General features: G+C 40.4%; 1 protein-coding gene across 1 annotated transcript in view; it reads right to left on the reverse strand.

Moving 5' to 3' along the window:
* CSTF3 (cleavage stimulation factor, 3' pre-RNA, subunit 3, 77kDa) overlaps positions 1–23875 on the reverse strand; it is a gene marked incomplete at its 5' end in the record, with an annotated part of 30303 nt that overhangs the window by 4800 nt on the left and 1628 nt on the right. Inside the window, 13 exons of the mRNA XM_009866140.1 lie at positions 280–349; positions 1572–1674; positions 1772–1915; positions 2137–2211; positions 3187–3303; positions 3700–3809; positions 4333–4495; positions 4706–4783; positions 7465–7591; positions 7697–7731; positions 7831–7897; positions 9356–9453; positions 9830–9862. Coding sequence (XP_009864442.1) covers positions 280–349; positions 1572–1674; positions 1772–1915; positions 2137–2211; positions 3187–3303; positions 3700–3809; positions 4333–4495; positions 4706–4783; positions 7465–7591; positions 7697–7731; positions 7831–7897; positions 9356–9453; positions 9830–9862 — 1220 coding nt within the window. The remainder of the gene's footprint in view (positions 1–279; positions 350–1571; positions 1675–1771; positions 1916–2136; positions 2212–3186; positions 3304–3699; positions 3810–4332; positions 4496–4705; positions 4784–7464; positions 7592–7696; positions 7732–7830; positions 7898–9355; positions 9454–9829; positions 9863–23875) is intronic.

Below are 23875 nucleotides of genomic sequence, written 5' to 3' on the forward strand. Positions count from 1 at the left end.
GAGCCTCGCTGCATGCGAGGGTTCTGTGCTCTACCCGCAACAATCCGGCATCAATGAGGTGTTAAAATTCAATGAAACTAATGAATTTCACTGCAAGTGGGATAGGGACTTCCACACATCCGTCACAGTGGTTGCTATTTTAAGTAGCATGAAGAGGGGAAGAAACATCTGTACCTAATTTTGTCCTGCTGTTCAGTTTTCTAATTTCTTTGGGATGCTTGTAGTTGGAAGGGGTTAGGTATCTTTTTTAGTGCAGAGAAACTGCTTTTGCAGACGTACCCAGATTTCTCAGGTGGAAGGCTCCCTGAAGTTAAAACACGTTCAAACAAAACTCTTGTATTATTGTCCTCTTTAAAAACAGAAAGAAAAAAGAAAAACCACACTCAGTAAAATATATCAAAGACAATTTAAAATAATTTCCATTCAAAGAACTGCATACACTGAACTAAATATAGGCCTGATATTCAGATACCTGGAGGTGAATTTCAGTAAGTAGAAAAAAAATCTGAATGCCTACATAAAACTTTACCACTGTTAAATTCTACTCTGAATTTGTTATTTGAAAGTCTAGTTTAGGTTCTTTTATAACAGCACAGCTATTGCTCAGCATCTTTGCAGGATCTCTGCTATCTTCCATTTAATTATACCAGTGGTGTGTGTCTTGGTACTTTTAAACTTGGCCTTTCGCTTCATTACTTCCCTTTTAGGTTAAGGCAATATTAATATACTTGTATATTCCTCAGAAGTCCCCCCCAAATTATGAGACCTGCTTCTCGATGAGCAGTCCAGCCTTTGCACGTCACCAGCTGCGGAAAAGGAGTAGTTGGTGGCTCTGTTTTTAAAAGGGCTAGCTTCTGCCCTGTCTCTCGCTGGGTATTTTACCATGTATTACATTTAACAGAGGTTCAGAGATCAATTTTCTTGGTTTTTTTCAGTAAAGTCTGCTGGGTTACTAAGACAGAGCAATACACTGGCAAGTTTTAATGTATTTTATTCTCATGGCAACCCACAGAAAGGCATTGCAGATACTCATGCAGACCTAAAATTATTTCTTGCAAAACTAAATATAGTTCGACTTGAATAAAAATCCGTTTACAGCTCACAAGGGGGAAAAAAGCTCTAAATCTGTTCAAACTTTCAGAGCCTGAAAAAAAAAAAGGCACTGTAGTCTGAGAGGAGGGATTCATGTGCCTGGTGCCTTCAGGTGCCTTACAGTAACTAACCTCTCAGGCTGATTTCAACCTCCTACAGACCTTTCTCCTCAGGATTTAGATTTCTCCCTGTACTCCCACTGTTTGCAATAGATGCTGTAAAACGGCTGCGATGCCAGTGAGTTACGACTTGGCAAGTTCCTCTATTCAGCAGAGTCAATAGCTAATGTCAGTGTGCTTCTGGAAGTTCAAGAAGGACACAACAGCAGGTTTTGTTTTCAAATTAATTGCTGAGTTTCATTGAGGTTTCATTGCTCTTAGAAAAGAATCAAAACTAAAACAAAAAGAACTTGGTCTGACCCTAACTCACGGAGAAGGCAGATTAATGCTTTGTTAGACCTCTCAGAGTTGAACGCTTACCGTTAAGGTGAGAAAGGTAGTCGATATATGCCAAGACATATTCTGGAATGTCCCCATATTTTTTCAGCCCGAGCTCAAAGATCTTAAAGGCCACAGACTTATCCTGTAAACATAAAAAAATATTTTAAATGTTATTAGCTTCAGTAAGCTATGCCTCCTCCTGACACTTCTTCAATATCAAATTGAGCATCTGTGATTACCTTACTACAATAATACTCCATTAAAGCTGCTGTAACATAGACGTGATGTCGAGTCCGGGTGTCCTCTCTTGCTTTCTTAAATATCATTCTTCCAGATTTTATGCCTTCTGCTCGCCTTGCAAATTTCATGTATTGGATATAAACCTAAGGTGCATATCAATATTTATGTAGTAGCAGTGCTAACAAAGGATGTTACAAAGTTTTTGGCTATATGTGAAATAATCTTTACTCACAAAATACAGCTCATAAATCATTACAGAAATGTGTGTGTGACCCAATGAACTCCTAAGTAGTTCCCTGTCCTTTGACGGTGCTCTGGTGACTCCCCATGTAAATGTGGAAAAACTCAGTAAGGATCATCTTACCAGAGTGGGATCAATGTCTTCAATAGCCAGGAGTCGATTGTATATGCTGTGCACTTTCTCGTACTTCATTCGACTCTAAGGAAATAAAAAGGAAATGCAGATGGCTTAGTAATACTATTACAAATCACCTTTGATAATGCAAAAAACCTAAATCTTTTCAGTTTCCTTTCTTCCCCCAGTTGAATACTATGTATGTCAGTCCCTTCACTCAGGCACATTTTCTGTCTTACGCAGTCATTTTTTTACTTCCCACACTAACTCTCACTAGTGCTTACTACAAGCTTTTCAAGAATCCCTCAGGTCTTTTTCTAACTCGGTAATACTGCCGTGGAGCTGACACTGTAGCTGTTTGGGATAAGTCTGTTTCCTTTAGCTCTGTTTAAAAATAACGTGCAGACAGTGAGCAAAACCACCTTCTGCACTCGCCAAATAATCCATTCTGTTTCCTGTTCCCAGCTGCAGCCCTCCGAGTTGTCCTGTGCAAACTTAAAAAACCTAAATAGCCAGTACGTTTAGGATACAAGTGGCTGCACTGATAGCCAAGGAAGGCTTTTACTTTTAGGGTCAAAGGGATTTTTTTTGCTGTTGTCCTCAGGATCTTTCTGCAAAGACTTAAATGTTATGGTAAGTGAGCAAAATACATCCTGCAGGGGATTCCACAGTCATCATCTGGTTAGTGGGAAACAGCCTTTATTGCTAAAGGTTCATGTGCAAAACCAGCTGTTGCACAGGGCACAGAGTGCCCCCCGTCATCTGTCACAGCCATGCAAATATGAACATTAACACCCCCCCCAAATCAGACAGGAAAGGTGTTCTTTGTCCCCATATTTTGAAAGTGAAGAAGGTGATGCTCTGGTAAATGTAAATCTGTGGGCTTTTCCTCTGCGTTTTGTCAGTTCAGTCCCAGAAACACCGAATGAGGTTAAGGCTAGAAGCATCAATAAAGTCATTCTATAAAATTCTGTATATTCAGTATATCTGAAATAAATGACATTATTGATGGGAGATGTCTTTGAATTTTAATGTCGGTACTTCACTATTTTTGCTCACCTCTTCATAATCTGCATATGCAAAATAAAGAAGCATATTCTTCTTTAATAAAGTGCTGATCGCTCTTTCATAAATATTAGCAGCCTCATCACTGAAAAGCTTCGCATTGTTCATGTCCTGTTATAAAATAAGTGTGATAACGTAATTGTTCAGCATCTGTGCAATGAAAGCCAATCTATGGAATATCTCCCATGTGTGAAAAGTCCCAGGGAACTTCCACGTGGTGCTCCAATGGAGACAATCATGTCACCAGTACTTAAGAAATCTCAAAAATCAGGCCAGCCCCTCTCCCCGACCCAGCACGGAAATAATTTTTCATAATTCCTATCTCAAATGAAAATATTTTCATTTCTTAAAGTAGTCCTGATTTTAAAATTCTGAACATGACACAAGTTATGGTTCTAAATATATTTCACACTCCCCTCCTTGGTTCTTAAGTATCTGAGGAAAAATTAACAGTGAATTGTGTCAAAGGAACAAAGTAAGAAAGAAAGCCAGTGGCAATCTGCTTACCCCTTTCTCAGCCAGTAATTTACTGGATTGCTCGAGGTACTGTGCAGCCTCATACCAGATATCTGGGTGATGCCCCAGAACCAGAAGGCATTGCTCATAGGCAAACATAACTGCAGAGGGAAACGCAAGAAATAGTCCTTGTATATTACTGCAAAAATGGCAGCATCTCGCGCAATGGAAGCACGAAATGCAAAACACAGAAAATAAATCGGACAATATTAACACTGACTGGCTTTGAGCGCAACAGTCCCAACTGCAGTTCTTTTATATTGCCAAGAACTTTGTGAATTATAACCAGCAGCTAAAACCTGCCTCCTCCACAGAGAAAGACGCAGAACCCGTTCAAGAACATCGGCCACAAAATCAGGCTGTGATTCACTGCTTCCTGGCCTCCAGCTGGAAGCTGGGTGGCACACGGCTATAGCACTGCCCCCTCAAACCCCAGTATCGCTCCTCGGCTTGAGCAAAAAGTAAAGAGTAGTTAAAAAAACCCACCCACCCAATTCAAGAAACCTGATCAACTTCTGCTCCAGCATGATCCCCGAGCACTAACTGGCATCATTACTTATGCCAGAGGTCAGTAACAGAGCTAAGAAATACAATTTTACACATCCTAGCACAATATCCAGCTACCTCTTTTTGTTATGAGCGTTTGATCTTCTGTACGCAGAGGATTGCTCTTCTCCCACTGGATGTATTTCTTCCACATGTCTACCTGCTGAGCCTCCTGGGGCGTATTTTGCGGGGGGACAGAGGGAGCGTTGCGGTCCAGCCCTTTCATCACCGTCTCGTACTCCTGAAACAGAAGCAATGGTTTGAACAGCAGATTTAACACATTAAACGCCTATTTTAGGCTCTGCTTTATAAAACTGATACAAATATTTTAGCATACTGACCTTATTAGGCGAACACACTTTTGTGACAATTTTTATTTGAAAATAATAACCAAGTTTAATGCTAGCTTGTAGAATTAAATAGAACAATGAAAAGTCACGGAAGGTTGTACCTTTGCCACACGTCGTGCATTCATATAATCTCTACTCCTGTCTTCAATCATCTTCTTAGCTAAGTGAATATTGATGCCCTGCAGAGGGATGAGAAAAGGAATTGGGAACGTGCAATTTCACTTTGGAAACACTGCGGCTCATTTCATACAGAAAAGAGCTTCAAAGGAGATGCAAAAGTGAGGCAAAAGGACACAGTTATATTAAAGCATTGATCCTGAAAGGTACTGCATTTCTCCTAATAAACACATGGGCAAGAACTTATCAGAGAACTCACTGCTAAAAATCTACTGATCTAAAGCACCTCAGTATATATTTAATCACTTACACCTTTCAAAAATACAATGAACTTTACATAAACCTGCAGGGGTGAAAGTGGAAAGAATGTATTTGTGGTTTACAGTTTTGCTTTTAAATGGCAGTCGGTGCCCAGTCAGAGTCACGGCTCCGCGCCAGGCGGCTGCTCGCTGGTCACCATGTGAAGAGCAGACATCGCGTGGGCAAATTCAGCTTTCTTGGACAAGTAGTAACAGAGATTGACCTCAAAGCTCTGCCTTCTCCTCTGTTCCTGAACTAACTCACAGCTTTTAAAAGAGGTAATATTCAACATACACCCTGCCACGTGCATACCTTTGTCAGCCAAGAGAGACCCAAGACCCATCACGGCAGCGACGTCCCTTCAGAGCACAGGGACGTGTAGGGCTCCCTCAGCTGTGCTGCTCAGCACCGGCCTCGGGGAGCTGGGGCAACCGGGCCTCTGGGCACAACTGGCATCTCAACATCAGCAGCTCAGCCCTGGGCATGGGGGCCCAGGCATCCACAAAACCTCTAAGAACTGCTCCTATGGCAGGATAAGCAACTGCCCTTCTGCTCACACCTCTGTCCGGGTGGATTTTACTGGCGTAGGTTGCCAGGACTTCGAGGAACATGAGCACAGCTTTCTGCCCTATTATTCCAAACAGGCAGCCAAGCTGGGTACCGAGGCGACAGAGCAGCAAAGGCACCATCTGGACTCAGGCCGAGCGCTGCCTGGGATTGGTAACTGGCCCGGTTAGGATACAAACCCAGCAATGCCCCACTGAATCCAGGACCAGGCTGAGGACACAGCCACTTTCTCCCAGGATGGACTCCCAGCCTCGAGAGGTGCAGCTGTGTGGCTCTGTGAGCCAAAGATGGTCACCTCTCTGTCTCACTAGGGGTGCTGCCACTTCCGACCATTTGTTTAATTAAAGATACTGGTGACTGACGGGCTGGTAGCGCTGCTCGTGCTAACTGAGCTAAAGGGAAGCTCGAGTCTATTTCAATTGCAAAGGAAAGCCAGTAACGTTTTGCGCCAAGACCTGCACATGATCTCCGTGTTGTTGGGCTCCTGATGTTGGGAATCACTTCCCCCTCAAAGAGCCCTTCTCGTGAGGAGCATCCCCTCCCCTGTGCCAGGACACCCGTAAGCAGCAGTTCTTCCCCTCAGGGCCAGCTCAGCCAGAATAGGACATGCAGGAACCCGTGTGCAAGCAGAGCACCAGCCCTCAGCTTCCAGCAGCAAGGGACGGCCCGAGGTAGTGGTCTGTGTTGCAGGTGTCAGAGCTGCCCCTGCTAGAAGGTACCAAACGAGTGTAGGCCAGGTTTCAGCTGTTGCTTTGACAGTCTCCCTACATATTAATGAAAGCAGCAGGAACCACCGTGACAGTTTCCTCTGCTATGTGGGAGGGCAAGAGGAGGTTTACAGGGAGGTTGTGCTGGGGGTTTCCTACGCAGGAGCAGGCACGGTGCTGGGTGTCCTGCCTGGCGGTCAGCAGGCTGCCTGGGGTAGCCCTGAACACCGACAGGTGATGAGCCGTGACAGCACGCGCTCACGGCTGCGGATGCCCGAAGGACCTCCCACTGGCTAAGCACAGCAGCCCTATTAACATCAGAGGTCACCAAGCCTACAACCTGCATAATTAGCAACAAGGAAAGAGAAACTGTCCCTTCTTTCCTGCTCAGTGCACAGCCGACCCCCAGCACGCTGGCACCTGCAACCCCAGCGGCAAGAGGCAGGACAGTGGAGAGCCTGCACGAGCTGCCCTGCTTCACGGTGCTCGGCATGAGGGCACCTGCCCTCCGCTCCGCTCTGTGTTCTCACCTCTGCTGGCTGCAGTAGGTTACCAAACCTGATTACAAATACATGATAACCGTGCAGCTACAAATCAGCCTGCAAGGCAAACGAGGTGAGGTCACGCTTGCTGAAGACAGTGTGGTGAGTGAACTCACCAGAACTGATGCTGTAATGGCTTCAGCTGCAGGATGGCAAGGAGCATTCTATATGTGCTCGAGACCACGTAACTTAGTGTCGAGAAGGAATTCCAAACCATCGCAGCTGAATGCCACTTACCCTCTGCAACTGTAAGGGAAGGAGGGGAGTGCCTCCTTGGGGAAGCAAGCCCTCACTGCCAGCTGACCTGCCCCAGCTTCCATTAAGGCTATTCTCCGTCACTGATGACCGTGATTTCCAACTGACCAGCAATTCCGCTGGGCCAACTGGGAAATGAGACAGTTAAATGTATCCTAAAGAACATCTTCAAAATAAATTTAAAAATTCACCCAGGTACCTGCAGAGCTTTCCCACAGGTCTAGGTACGTCCTGGCCACGCAAAACATGTTTATGCTGTTGGTCATCTCTTTTATACATAATTATTTAGTGCATACATTTTGGGCACCATACTTCATTATATGATTATTCTTTCTTTTTAATGTCACAAAAAAATTTAATGTTCTTGATTACCTCTTCGTATTTGTTATAATCTCTCCAGAGCTGTTCTATGTTTATCATTGGATTCACGCAACCACGCTGGTAAACCCTACGGACAGCTGTTATCCTCTGGTTTTCTGCATAAGATCCTACCGCTTCTCTAAATAGTGAAAGAGAGATTAACGTCAGCTAGTACAGGTCATAACTGGTATTAACATCAACATTATATTAACTGAGTTTAAAAGAATTCTTTTAAGGTACTTACACGCCTTTCAAAAAATTGATGTAATCCACCCAGATCTATGTGAGAAAAAAATATTACATATAATGAAACCGATGTTTAGTTGTACTTGTTATAAAGTAAGAAATAAAATGTGTTTTGATAAAAAAAACCCATACCTGATATGACATGATTTCCATGCCAATCTTATCCAGAGCAAAATCATATGCCTGAGCCATTTTTTCTCTGAGGAGAAAAACAAACCACAAAGACCATAGAGCAAGGGTTTAGTATTCAAAAGAGTCTTTATTTAAGAGTGTTCTTTTGTGCAGCAAATTCTAACCGAACACTGAGGTATGAAAAGTATCATTCAATAGCTGAGAACAAAAACTGGCATTCAGATAGCTTTAAATTCTGCATCAAGGTTTTATATTTGTTCATTTTATTTAAGAAAATTGCTAAATCTATTGGTGGCAATCTAGCACACTATCAGTTCCTGAGCCCTGCCCCCTTAGCTAAGTGGAAATCCAGGTACACTGTGCCAGGCTGAGAAGACAGAGAACAACTGCTCTATACATCTTCTTAGCTCACAGGCGTACCCCGGGTTTCTTTTTTTTCTCTCAGAATTCCCAAAGCCTTGTGTTGTAATTATCCAGGAACATCATAAGCCTGGGACAATTAGGAACAGCTCCTCTGTGTGGAAACTGCCCAAAATCTTTCACATGATTTCTTACCCCCCCAAATTCAAAGTATTTATCCCCAAATTTAAAATGTTCACAGAACATTTCCTCGGTCAAGTTTTTAATGAAAACAGCTTTTTCTCTCTTGCACTTTTCTCCCAGTTCCTTTACTCAAACATCCTTCAGTACCTTACTACCTTCTTGTCCATATTAATAGGAAAAACAGAGGAAAGTTATATTTGATAAAGAGATAGGGGAAGTGCTGATACTTCTAAAATTGTTTCAAAACAGTCTCATAAAAATAAATTTTAAAAAGGTGGGTTTTTTTTTCTTTTTTCTGTTAATGCATTAGCTATCCTTCCAGTTACAGTACAAAGAAATGATGGGCTGGGAAAGAAGCAGTTCACAGATGCTGAAAGGTACTGATTTTTTTTTTTTGGAAACCTCAAACAGCAAGAAAAGGCATTAAACTCAGTCCACGGGATTACAAACAATGCAGTAACTGAAAAGGGATGAGGATTAATACGCCTCAAAATCTTGACACCCTTTTTTCGTGCCTTTTTACGCATTCTGAGACTTTCTCTAATTACTGGACTGTTCACCGTCGCTAGTCAAGTGCGGTACCTCAGCTGAGGTCAGCGCCGAGTTTTGTGGAGCTGCTAACCAGGGCGCTCGCGGGGAGGACAGCAAAGGGTCCCAGCTGAGGAAGAAGCACCTTTCAGGTCGACCCCGGCACCATCGCACCGGCAGGGAATGGGCACGGGTACCCCAATCCACCCCCCTTGTCCCACCCCGCTGTACGGACCCCGACTGAGGAAGCAATTGTACCCAGCAAGCTTAATTAAAGCAACTTTAAAGAAGATGCTTTCTAAATGCAGGTTATTTATACATTAACCCCTACAAGGCTGTAGCAGAAGATGCCCAGACAGGTCTGACATCCAGGTTCCTCCCCACACCCTAGTCAAAAATCAAGAAGAGATTCGCCAAAAAAACAGAATAATTCAGAGCAATTCTGTTAACTTACTTGTAACTAGGTAGCTTCCCCTTGGTTTCTCGTACATATGAAAGGTAACATTTCCATAAATCAATGTGTAAAACCTTCATAAGGCATCGCTGAAATAACTGTTTAATACATCAAAAAGACGTGATCAGGATTCCAGAAACAGAAATTCGGTTTCTACTTTTAAAGTTATACAGTATGAATTAAAATAATCTTTGTGATTATGATTGAGATTTCCAAGAAGGAGTAAATTAAGCTACTCATCCTTTTGATTAAAGCATCTCCATGCTACGCAAGGGAACTGGAGAGAAATTTCTCTGTGCACTTCATTGATTACAGCTTGGTAGCAACAACAAACCAACTTTAGGGATGCTTCTTATCTGTGTTTCTGAGCAGCACATTCAATGACAGCTGTAGTTCTTTTCAATTTGCTTTAGCCTAACCACAAGATACTCGTTCTTGCTATAGAGACAGATCACATATATTGATGGAACTCACCTTCTCGACTTTGTCATAATTTTTTGCTTTAATCTACAGGGAAGCAGAAAAAAAAAATCACTTAAGAAACTATTTTAGAATAGTAGGAATATATTCTGCATATAGTACTATACATTCCAGTTTGTAATTTGGCTGCCTAAACTAATTACATTGTAACATCAAATCATGTTGCAAAAATATAATTAAACATTCAAAAATCATGTACTTTGCTTAGATTTTTCAAAATTAGTGGTTTTTTAAAAATTATTTTTCATTTCTGCTATGGCCAAAATTCAGCTAGTAGTTGCCTTCCTGTATTCTGGTTTGGATACCCGGACTTGGCCTCTTATTTCCAGGTCCTCTATTGCCTTAAGTGCATATACTGATTTAGCCACCAAAGCCTCTAGGATCAGGACTTAGTAAATTAAAGATAAAATATCGTATTTAGAAAACTAATAGGCTAATAAATGTATTATATTTGAATAGTTATTTGTCAAAGTACACTTTGCTATAGTACACTGATGCTGAATAAGGGAATAATAAACCACGGAGAAGCTGTTTTTTGAAGGTGCCCCAGCCCTGGTGCTCTCTCCCAGGACCAACCCACCCTCGGCACTCGTCTCACTCAGCAGCACACACACCGCGAGGGGAGAGCAGGCAACCAGGTCTCCAGGGAACACGTTGCCTTTCAGGCAGCACAAAGAAAAGCAGACACAGATGTAGAGGGCAGACTGGCACCCTTCAGGTATTTATTAACTCCAGTTACGTGAACATACTAAGTGATCTACAGAGAAACACCCTGAAGAAACAAGGGAAACCGGCAGCACCTTTAGAAGATGCTTATTTGCACTGAAATAAAGAGCCTTTAATGAAATGAGGATTCATTATGCTGTGCTGCATTTTTTTTTTAACGCATCAAAACTCCCTTTTAAATCTCACTGCTCTTTGTTTTCTTAGGGGATTCACAGCTTCTATTCTGGTGTGGAACACAAGAGCAGCTCTGAAAACCTTTCCTCCTCCCAAAGTATCATGATAACAGGAAGCAAATAGACCACATATTTTAATTATAAAACTTTGATATCATTCCCATTCTGAAGCACAAGAGAATTTTCAACAGCAGCATTAGGGAACACCAACTCATCTGCAGGAGGTCTACCATAAACGTGCTGTACCACACCGTGCACTGCTCTTTCCGGAGTTTCTGTACTCCTACAACCGAGAGCCCTAACAGAGCATGCCCGTTTCTCTCATCCCTGACCAAAATAAATTAACAATGAGAGAATTCAAGTAAGTTTTGCAGAAAAGCTTCAATGGCACACGAGAGACCAGACCCCTACGTCCGCACCGCTTTCAAACTGCAGCAGTATCCTGCCCAACAGGAAAGGATTTCACAAGATCCAGGTTTGCAGAAAGTTACATGTGATTTTCACACAGTCTTTCTGCAAACTATTCAGCCAAAAGAGAGCTGCCCAGAGAAATGACTGATGGCAGAATAACAATGCTCTGAAATAACACTTGACTTAAATCACGAGGCGGCACGTCCTGGCCAGAGAACACCTGAGAGCCCGGCGCTAAGAGCCGCTGACCCCACAGCCCCTTGGGCACGGACGGATCGTGCTGCCCCTGTCGCAGCTCTGGGCGAGCACAGCACAGCCCTTCGACCTTTGGAAAGCACGGGTTACAACTGCAGGGTTGTTTAGACAAACCTCTTCTGTGGACACCGACTAAGGAGTCTGACACGGCCCTATTTCCAGCAGAAGGAAAGTAAATCCTTGTATTCTAAATTGTAAAGTCTAAGAAAGATATCTCCTATTTTAACTTCATCATTTTTTGACAGTAACTTTCCAGGTTCCTCAGTACCTCTTGGAATATGACGAAAAGTATTCAACTCTCACCCCAGAGTCAGAGCTCTCAGTCGACACCTCCTACCCCTTGCAAACTCCTTTTATCCTTGGTCACCGAGCGGAAAAGAACAGATTAATCCTGGTTTGTGTGTCTAGCACAGAGCTCAGCTGCCCACACTTTTTTCCCTTGTACTAATTCAAGTAAAGTCTTCAATAAGATGGTAGAAACTTCTTTTTTTAGGGGTGAATCCCCAAGTGCTTTTTTTGTGAAAAATAAATAAAATTAATTGATGGTTTTGCCACTGACCAAAGACATCACCTTGTAGATTCAAGAACTGGACAAAAAAATATTTTTTTCACAACAAAAAGCTGTAAGCAGGCAGGACAAAAATTAGTTGCTTCCAGGTTTAGCCTGGATATAAAACACATAAAATGTTTTGCGCATTTGCCTCGAGTTACCACACCAAAGGCACTCCCTAGGCGGAGCTGACAGGGCTGCGAATGCTCACTGCCTGCTCGGCCTGTCTCCCTGTCCCTTCCCGTCCCAAAGCTCAATGACAACTGCTAGTCAGCATAAGTGACCTCGACTGCCCTCAGCAATTGCACCAGCATCAGGTGAGCACACCGCAATCCCACCTAACTGCTTACTTGAGCAGCTCCACGGGGGCCCGGCAGCGCTGCCACCAAGCAACATCAAAAGACAGAGCACGAGGAGCACTCGTCAGACTCCATGTGCTTCCAGTAACCAAAGACCTTGAAAAAGAAAATTCTGTATTCTATACATAACACAAAGGGTTCGATACTGATACTTGAAAATTCAGAAATCTTGATACTAGTGAAGTTAGGAGGTTGGAGATTGACAGGATTTGTTAAAAAAAAAAAGGAAAAGAACAAGCAATATTGGCCAACGCTTCCTGGGTCTCTTTCAGTGAAGTTACAGCGAAGCCCCCAGAGCCGGAGGGAGGAACAGCTCTCTCCCCTGCAGGAATGTTCGCATTTCTTGGCTCATCGCTCCCAAGCAAAGCCCCTGGCAGCCCTGGCTCAGGGACAGGGAAAGGCCACCACCAGAGAGGGCACACACTGCCTCCAGGGCCCACCGGCACTCATTGCTGTTCCATGTCCTGTTCCTGCCGCAGACAGAGCAACAGGCAGCAATTAGACATGGACAGGAATTAAAGGATTGACATTAATACTGTGTTTTTATTCTTAAACACAACAAAGTGAATCACAGATCTTAAGAGCAGATTATCCTTCAATTTCCAGTGCTGCCTGTACTCCTATTCTGATTGCCTTAACTCAAGAGGCAGGCGCTACTCTCATAGAAACTAACATACAGGAGTGTCTCCACCACAAATCCACCACCTGCAGACTGAGCTCAGACACGTGGTCACTCTAAGGTAAAATCAGTATGTCTACTTCCCCTCCATCCCTGAAAATTGTACGAAGGCCACCTAGCTCAACCAGATACGCTTAAGACACATCTGACCTTGCCTTCCCCTGCTTGTGACTATGAGAAATTCCACTTGTTTCGCTGAGAGTAGCTTTAAATTTTATGTTCCAATAGCAAATTTAAGTCACCGCCGTATCAGCTTTGTACAAGACGAACTCATAATAATAGGGTCGAATTTCTTCACAGAATACACAACACGCCTCCCTCCAACGAGCTTCACAAACGAATCAAGAGCAAAATTTAACCCATGAACTAGATTGTACTTCCCCCTTTTAAAAAGACTTATTAAAAGTCATACATGTCACTTATGATTATGCAAAGGAAGTGATTTTATTTATCTAGAGACTTAAGACTACTTGTAGCTGTCTGGCAACATACAAACAAGCCTAAACAGTGTCCTAGTTTTATTTTTCCCTTTTCAGTGGGTTTGGGTTTCAATCAAGCTCCTAAGGAAGCAAGTTCAGTACATGGTACTGCAGGATCAGCAGGGTCTTTTGCCATCTATTTCCACAGCCCAATTCAACCTTCTTTTCAATGGTTATTTTCTCAGGCATGAAATCTAATGTTCCCTTAACTGCTGCCTCCAGCTCTCCCCTTGGTGAGGTAGGTCCTCTCGCCCCCTCCTCTACCCACCACCCCTGCACTGCTCTCCAGCATTTTTTGGAACTATTTTGGGGAGAAGGACCAGAAGTGAAGCACAGTGCACCTGGGGCCGACTGCACCAACTGATCAGGGACAGGTTGGGCGGGGAGGAAACATCACAGCAGTGCTGGCATGAACTTACGGACGGTTTAGTTCCTAGTGACTGGTATTTTTACAACTATTGTTTCCTAAAATCTGATTTCTACCAAATAAATACTATCAAGTATGTAACACCTTCAATGTTTTTTTTTAAAAAACAACACATAAACAGTGTATGTTTCAGAGATCAAAATTGCAATCAGAGTCCACATGTATGTATTTGGAAGTATCACTTTTGTTTATTAACTAAAGGGAGCTCACTGTGAAAGACCTATATTCATTCACAGTCAGACGATTAGGTATTAGATGATTAAGAGGTTAACATCTTAAAAACAAAACCAGACTACATAAAATCTACCATCACTGAATCTACCATTTGCCATTAATTGACCCTTGCCTTTTATTTTTTTCTTGATTTTATTTTTATTTTTTCTTGATTTTTTTTTTGATTGGTAAGGTAAATAATCAATTTACCCACTGTCAAGCCCAGTGGGACGTAATTTGGGTATCTACTGGTAGAGAACTGTAGATGTAATAGAATACATCCACATTTCTCTACCCTTTTCCAAAATAGAGGCTAGGGCTGGCTGGAGAGATGTCTGCACTTTATTTGCAGAATAAATAGCAGTTCAAACTTTGTTCAGATTGCTTCAAAGAAACATAATCTTTGAAAGGATGGAGAGGCTGTAACATGCTAATTCTCTCCTCTGTCTTGAGCACATTCATCCTTTTGCTGTTTTCTGAGGCTTCCAGTCACTGACTAATTACATGAGCACTTAACATGACAAACTTGTTTTTCTACAGGTCGAATAACCTTGCAATTACCTTTGCAAATAGCAAACCAAGCTCTCCTCAAGCACACAAAATGCAGGACGCACATCGCACTTGCATGTGGTCATTAATCCGAGGAGGCTGGACAACAGCCGAGAAAAATGGATGTAAAACTCGGACTGAACAAAGCACATAATTTGTTTGCACAAGATACTCCAAGGCTTAACCAATGAAATCCTTTATTTAAAAATATTAGCATATAATTGCAGATATAATTTCTGTAATATGTAATTTTACTATAATTTGATTCAGATAAGGGTTGAAGGATTCGGTATCTCTACAGCCTTCATTTCGAGTTTTAATATTCCTTGTGAAAATGCAGCTTTTATCTTGCTATTAGTAAAGACTGCAAGGAAGAGATACAGTACATCGAGTATGGGAAAACTCATTTTCTCAAAATGTAATAAGATGAGATTCTAAGTGTTTTCATTCAGTATGATGTAATTTCTCACATTCACATGGTTATGTGTCTCAATTTCAAAGTCTGCCACAAAATGGGATTTGAAAACTTCCTTGCAATTATTCTAAATTAAATGTTTCCAACTACTTTAAATGTATTACTTCTAGAGCTTCAAGAACCATGGCATTATATCCAAATCTAAAAGTCATGTTGTTTCCAATAGATCTATCACCACTTGAAAAAAAATAGTCTCCCTACAGGATGCAGTCACAGATGCCATATAAATGGCTATAAGCTAGAGACAAAAGCCCTGCAACTTCACACCTAGATTCTCAATTTGTTTGCAAATCTCATTTTAATAAAAAATCCATTTTCAATCTGCTGTGTGGCTTGTAATTTCCTCTCCAGTTTCACATTCACTTTAAGAAACAGCAGAAAGCACCCCACATTCACACTCCTGCAAACTGCCTCGCTTCCTTCCTGACTTCTGCATTCTGGCTCTTTCTACGGACTTCAGTTCTGTTTCCTTCTATTCCTGTTCTTCTGTAAAACACAAGAGATTAAGGAAGTGGGAAGCTTAAAATGGGATTTCAGATGGCTAACCTTTGCAGTTATCACTAAGTATGCCATTTCACAATGCAGCACTGTGGGGTTTTTTGCCTGGAAGTAATTTTATATTTGTTTAACTCTCCAAAGAACAAATTTATAGGACTCAAAAGCACATACAGCACCCATAGATTGCAAGATAATCTCTTAACAAGAGAACTATGCAACGAGAACTAAAGACTTGCTGTCGTACCTATTGGCCAGATCACAGAAAGTTAAAAAAAATGAAATTGAGATGGGAAGCCTAAAATCAAGGTATTTGGCCTACCTCATAGGGTCAGAGATCCCTAATTTGTGAACTCAGAAAAGTTAGAGCGTTGACTACCTCAACTGCATATCACAAGCAAACAGTCCCTGCGCAGGGGCAATGGAATCGGACACAGGCCGTCCTCTAATGCTTTTTCCAGTTAATTTACTAAGCTAATAGGCACCAAAAGGAGGAGCGCAGGTACAGTGCAGCCTGCCGTCACTGCCAGCGAGGCGCTGGCCCTGTAACGCAAGCTGAACTCCCTGCAATACTAAGACCTTAAAAACAAGGCAAGGATGGGACCACTGCAACAGATTACCCAAGGGGTATGTGAGGCATCGCTAGCTAGAATAAAAATAAAAGCTGATTGTTTCATGACACAGATCTTATACCTGACAACGCTCTAACTTAAGAACTTCAATTTAAAATAGTTTTGTTGCTTTTCACTTCTATTGGAAATCAGTGTTCGTTACAGTAACATACAGCTCTTTAAAAAAATCATTAATCTTATGATTCTGGTGTCCTCAAAATATCTAAGAGAAAGTAAGAAAGTGGTGATTTACTATTTAATTTGACCTGGGGAAAATGGGTCATTTTAGGGGGCATCTAGTTCCCCATTAGGTCTATAGTTTGACTATTTCTCACTACACCCATTGTGCACCTACCATTTTTATATGCTCTTTTCAAATATGGTTGCATAAAAGGAAAGTTCGATAACTGTAACTGTTTCACACTGTGAATTATGGTATTTCAGAAAATTTATATTTGTAGAATAAAGTTACTAAATAATAATTTTTATGTGGAAGGTTTTAAGAATTCTCCATTCATTCACCAAAATTGTAAGTTAATAATATACCTGAAGAAGGCAGAATTACAGAGAGATCTTACTCTTTAAAGGATTCTTGCACATTTATTTAAAAATATGATACTTAAGTTCAAAGAAAATCTGAACTGCCCAAAGGCAGCTTATTGATAAGAACTCCTGGGACCAACTTGTCATCTGAAAAATGAACCGCAAGGGCACGCTGAAAGATAAGGCCCACAACAATACCTGATAGTCCACAATTCTTACAGCAAATGCACTCCTAATTCTGCCCATGAAAACACACAAAAATACTATTTTCACGGACAGAGAGGAATGGAGAAAATGCTGGCCAATGCTGGGTTCAAGACCACAAAAATAAATCTGCATCATCGTGTTTTTGCACCCACACTGAAGCTGTGTGTATATATATATATATAAAAATCTGGGTTTTGTTATTCTAAACATATAACACTTCAAAATCATGGACAAATTATTTTTTTTAAGTTATGAGTACCTATAAGCTTTAAAAGTCATCTATTTAGCACTGTTTTTAAAAGAACATTTAATTATGCTGTGTGACCTTATTACTTAAACATGTATATACACATCAATCAACATATATACACACACACATAATTTGAGATTCCCAAGGAATCCAGAGGTATGGAACCTAAAGCATGTTTTCATTTCCATAAAAATTAAAATAATCAAATTTTTTTCAGTGAATTTTAAATGGTGCACTTGATTGTTGCTCTACTTTCCTTTCTAACTTTGGCAATACTAAGCACGCTCTTTTTTTAACTTCTTATCCATTGCTTGCTTACGTAGTACCTACACACAGATATATATCGGAGAATATGCCCTTCATGGAAGCTGCGTGGATGTGGAATTTGATAGAAGTCAAATACAACGTTTGTTTCCTCCCCTCCCGATAGCCCAAGAGCAGGTTTGAGATGATTGGTGTTAAGACAGGACAAGTCACTTCATAGTTCAAATCCCAATCTGAATCTATTTTCAAAATACGCTAAGACAGCTCCTAAATTAAGAGAGAACTTAACTGCAAGTTATACCAGCACCCATACATACTCTATAAAATGCCACCAACTATAGCCGACAGCATTACACATTTTATTTCTCCAAGCAGTAGAAACAGGAGATGGGGGTAAGGGAAGGGAAAACTCTTGCAACTTTTTGTTCTTGGACTAGGCATCTTCCCCATTTCTAAGGGAAAAAGACGACCCAGCTACAACTGCATTACCCTTTTTTCTATCTGGTCATACTGTGAACGTTTTAAACATACTTAGTTTCATGCCTAAATGTAGCTCCATGGAGCACAATGAAGTTAGCTCATATGCCAGAATTCACCACTGTCTGTTTTATTTGCAGGACAGCACATACAGAACTACATACCTGCCAACTCATTTTTGTAAATCTAACCCATTTTAATCTCCAAGTAGCGAGTTTATTGTTATTTTGTTTGAACAGTAAGAATGGTGTTTGAAAATCTGCACTTCCAGGAGGGATGACACCGAAGGAAGTTGATGGCTTCGCTGCAGTCTGGACACAGAAGATACTAAACCAGACAACTCGTCATCATTTTGCAAGTTATCTACTCCGAGAGCCTTTAGCCCAGCAGTCAGCCTACATGACCTTTGGTTACAGGATCTACGAATAGATCAGCAGCATGAGCTCACTGGAGCTTGTGAAAACCAAGACAAGTAGACAGACCCTGTCAGGTGGTTTAGGTACAACCTCCTTCTGAGGGAACAGTCCTTGGCAAGATGTTTACACTTCAGGTTAGAAGTGAGCTCTTTTATTTTAAACAGTCTTGTCTCAGGATGCAACAAGACTATGCTGTCCACAATGTATTTTTACTTACAATGCCTGTCCTTAAAATTAAACATTTCTGATGCCACTGTTCCAACAAACTCTGGAAATGCTCCCATTCTTCCATGCTATAAGCATTTGTCGCTATCAAACTAGTTAAACCCTGGTACAGCTCAGATTCACACCACTCTTAACATCTTCTGAGATGCAGTTAACTGCATATGTACAACATGCCAGAAAAAAATGTGAATGTCACCTGCGCAATGGTAGCTGTGGACCAATACGTATCGTTTCTCCTCTTTGAAAGTGTTTTACATAAGAAAGGAAACATGTCCAAGCTTACGGTAGTAGATACACAACACTTCATTGTAGAAGCCCACAATTGTTACTGGATGCAGAGCATCTGTCACACTGAAGTCATTAGTGAGAAAAACCACACCCTAATGAGAGGACAAAACAGTGCACACTTACATGAAGAACATTTGTACTAACAAGACACAGGAGTGCCAGAAAAAACGGTTTGCCTTCACAGAATTTCTAGCCTTTTCATAGTCTGCAAAGAGATTCTGCAGCAAATAAAGCCAAGCATTATTTTATGTCATAGCACTAACAGATGAGGTTTAACAGAAAGTGTTCTCTCAGCCATCAAGACTTCTAAAAATCTGAGTAAAGAGCATCTGGCAACTCATCCACCTGACTATGGGAAGCTGGAAGAGGAGATACAGAAATGAATGAGAAATTACAATTACAGTTCCCTCACGCATGCAGATGAAGAAAACCAATCTGTAGCTAACGGAGGGTACACAAGAAGGCTCTGTATTTTTACTTCTAGTTCTTTCCAGTTCAGACATGAGAAATAAGCTCAAGTTTGCGCCTAAACTAATACAAATATTCCCCCCCTTCAGACAGAAGGACTACTTCAACAAAAGAAAGCACGCAATGAGAAAAGTTTTCACCGTCCTTGTTACATTTGAAAGTGAGACTTCAAAAGTGTTTTTACATAACTACACTTCTGAAACAGATGTTTCTGTAACCCCACACTGAAAGAACACAACAGAACAGGAAGTAGTTCGTGTTTATTCATGTGAAAACAGCAACACTAGAAGAGGATTCATAGTAATCTCTTCATTAGGCATCACTCCCACTTCAGAAATTTGATTTCCTAACACTTTCCCATATTTTTTTGGATCAAATACAGAAAACAGCATTATAAACAAACCCACTAATGTTGTACCATGCATCTTCTGAAACTCCAAATGTCAATTATGTGGAAAACTTTCTGATACTATACAACTTGCAGGAGATCACAGCAACTATGGAAGATGTATGTGCCTCTATTTACATATGTAGTAGAAAAGACAGGAAAGAAGCTGTATTTACTTTCTAGTGCAAGTCTACAATAATCACACAGACAGAACAACATTTATTAACAGGAATGGAACAAGCCCACACATAAATAAGAAAAGATCATAAATAATACAGTTGTAAAGGAGAATAAAAAATCTCAAACTGGTAGTCAAGAACATGCAGCATGGATGTTTGTACAGAGCACCTGTACAGCAGTTTTTCGAAAGCAGAAATTTACTATGAGAAGTGTGGCAAGCTAGCAGGGCAGGCATGGATTGTAATGGGTATGCCTTCCATTAAGAAATTAACAAAGATCAGCTAGTGATATATACAATATTTCCTATTGAAAGTACCACTAAACAGAACCTCAGATAAGAAGTCTATTCTATTTGACTTCTGATCACTCCGACTTCACCCTGACAGAAGCCAGATCCCGTTTTTACCCAAGCAGAATAATTCTGGTGGTATGTATAACAATTTTTTTCTAAACTTAGAACTAGATCAAAGTAAAACAGGGGAAGAAAATGCTTTGAAGAAACACAAACATTTTAAACAAAAACAATCATTTTTCTAAATGGTTTTATTTACATTTTTCATATACAAGTATGTTAAATGATACATTCTGACTAGTATCCACACCAGTGTGAATTACATTAATCATACTGATGTATTGCTTATGAAATGCAAAACAATCAACCCTAACCTTTGGTCCCACCCTCTGAATCCTCATGCAGCATCTGGTTTGTTACCGACACAACTAAAACTCAAAGTGTTCATTATCAAATAGAAATTACCTGAACAAATATATCTAGTTTCATTTCTTTAGAACAAGCAGTAACACAGGAGTCTTACTTGCAAAATTCGCAAGACACAAAATACATATTAACAGCCAAACACTTTACATGCATTTTACTAACTTCATATTTATTGTTTCTAGACTTGGGGTATTTGTCACAACTGTCTTGTGCTTATGATTTTTAAATCTTTAATTATGGGAACCTTTCAGCCTCTACTAACAACCGTTCAAAGTGACCATGATATAATGCAATACACTCAATAACACGAAAGGTAAAAAAGGTGTGGTGTGAACTGGCCTGCAACATTTAGGATGACTAAAGTTTCCACTTCACGAAAAAAAACAAAAAAAGCCTTCAGATCATTAAAAAATGTTGCAAATACATGAAGAAAGTTTAATAGATGTGCTTAAAAGGATTTTCGATATGGTGATGTCTCAAAGGAAACTAGCAGAGAAAAAGGCGGTAACTTCAAATGCTTGCTTCAGAATTAGTGAAATATTTACAACACTCATAAAGTAAAAGTTCTTCCAAGTGCATGGAAAGCATTTCCTAGTCTTTCTATATCTAAAAGATGGTGCAAACAGTCAAAGAGACAAAGGAAATAGTAATAGACAGCTGGGCCTAAGGAATCATAGTGTATTACAGCAGAATTTATTTTTACATTTCTGTAGCATCTTTTAGCCAGATGCCAAAAGCACTTTAAAGTGAGCCTCACAACAACCCTGTGAGGTAGGTACGTATCTGTTTCAATAATGGCAAAAAAGGTTAAATAACTTACCCCAGAAGACACAGCACATCAGCAGAGCAGGCTAGAACCCAGATCATGTGAACTATGAATTTAACATTATGGCATATGTGAGACTGAGACTTACATGCTCCTTTTCAAAACTGTGAAAGAGGCACTGACATGCAAATTGATTCAAGTTTTCTGGAAGCTGATTTTTACAGGAAGGATACCAACAGAAAAATGTGGCTTAAGCAACTATAGAAAACAAGAGTGTGAGTAAGAAGAGTGTCATTGCTGTACCACTTCCTCAACTTTAGTAGATGCAGAACCATGAGTTAACTATTTTACTTGCTAAACTTCCCAAATTCACTAAATGAAGCTCTATTCCCACAAGCTTTAGACTTTCCAATGCTATGACCCAAAAACATTGTGAGCTGGGAGTTGTTTAATCCAATTCTATTATTTTTATGTCCTGCAACTGCTTCTTCAAACATCAGAAGAAATAAGAACTAGTTTGAGAATAAAAATTTTTGGACCAATTCAAACTTTAATAGTAGAGTTTCCATTAACAAACTGTCAAAGCGTGCTCTTCCCTGTTAGTCTCCATGTGGTACTGACTGCCAAACCAGCCATAATAGACCCGAGCATAAAATCAGTGCGTGGCACAAAGTGGAAATGTGAAGTACTCAGTTACTTCAGCACAGTCTGTATATCAGTGAGCCAGATGATACACTAAGTGCTGGGCAGTGCTTTACACTGTAATTCCATTAGGGAAACCAAGTGACACCTACAAACACTCAGTGAGCTGAACCAGCACTGTTGTAAGAGAGGCAGTCAGAGCAGCAAGGCCTGCACTTAGAAGTTTCACATTACAAGATAAACTGGCACATGCGGGGAAACAGGTTTTGTTCATATAGTTTATAAACAACGATGTATACCTGAAGACTGCAAGTGAGTATAAACAACACATTACTCAAGTTAGGCAAAGAGAAATGTGAAGATTTCTAACAATTTTATAAATAGAGCTGTTAAAGGGCTAATTTCTTTTTTTCCTAAGGCCATAATCATAACCCCTTGCCCTAGCTGCTCATCTTCCATTAATAAACCAACACAATGTAATGATACTCAGCTCAGATTTATGTCATTCAGAAGACAGAATTACCTAGTGAAAGACAACCTGCCAGAAAACAGTTCCCACTCTCCTCTCCCTTTCTGTCTTCCTGTGATGCAAATGTTAGCATGTTTAAGAGGAAAGTGGAATGTTTGCTTTGACATCAGGAAAAACACAGCTTACAGATGACAGAAGATTTAGCAATTCTCAGATTTAAATACTGATGCAGCCAAAGTGAATCAAAAGCAATGCTAAGCAAAGATTTACCACGGGTTTAAATTCCCAACTCTAGGCTGAAAAGACCTGAAACTTCTGAACTATCCAACAGAAACTTCCTAGTAGGAGAGACTAAGATTTCCAAGGAAAAATGCTTTTAGAGAATACCTTGCCCTATATTCCTTGTACATCTTAAGGCTTCAGTAAAAGAAGCCTTAAAGCAATCCCTCTAATCTGAGGTAGCCTTCAAAAATAAACTGAACTCATATGCTTATATTCAACCACTCAGTTAAAAGAACATTTGAGAAAACATTTCATTTTAAATTTAGTCTCAAAACAGGACTGTACACACGATGTGCAACTTAAAACAACACTAACAACAGTGTCCACTTGTGTGAATGTATATTCTTTAGAGAGAAATTTGGAAATAAAGTTATTTCAGATTATAGCTCTAAGTGGTGACATATACTAAAAAAGGTGGAGATAAGCATGTTGCTTTTTGGTTACATTGGTCACTATGTGAGTTTTGAAAGAAATTACTAGAACCAGGAAAGAAAACTTGAAAATTTAAGTCATAACTGGGATTTGATATGCCTAGTAAGATGAAAGATAAAATTTCTAAAATGTAATCTCTTACATTTCTTTCAGATATAACCTTTTTCAAGTGTAACCTCTATCAGAACTCTATGGCTCAAGTTTTGAATTGTTTTGAATAACTGAATCATAAATTCCCTTTCTATTTGAAGTGTAGTTATAGGCAACACACACACATACACACACGTGAACTAGTGATCTTTATGCCAATTCTTTCCTTCTCAAATTTACCTCGTGTTACCTGGTTACCATACCTTCTGGGTAGAAGGTGATCTCCCTTCCTTGAAGGAGCATGTAAAAAATTATACTCTAGACTGTTTCAAGCTTTGCCACAGTTAATGCTTCTAAATACTAGTACAGTATGAATTAGTTAAAAGGTATTAATAGAGGTAATGTCTGTCAATTGATCTCTGAACATGGTTCAAGAAAAGAAACCTCTGACAAGAAGCTTTAAGTCAATTATACCTCTGCTAAAAGACCTAGGATATAGTACAGCTTTCTGAGCTGGTACTATTAAAACTAGT

The sequence above is a fragment of the Apaloderma vittatum genome, unplaced genomic scaffold, assembly GCF_000703405.1.
Source record: "Apaloderma vittatum isolate BGI_N311 unplaced genomic scaffold, ASM70340v1 scaffold3533, whole genome shotgun sequence".
Taxonomy (NCBI): Eukaryota; Metazoa; Chordata; class Aves; order Trogoniformes; family Trogonidae; genus Apaloderma; species Apaloderma vittatum.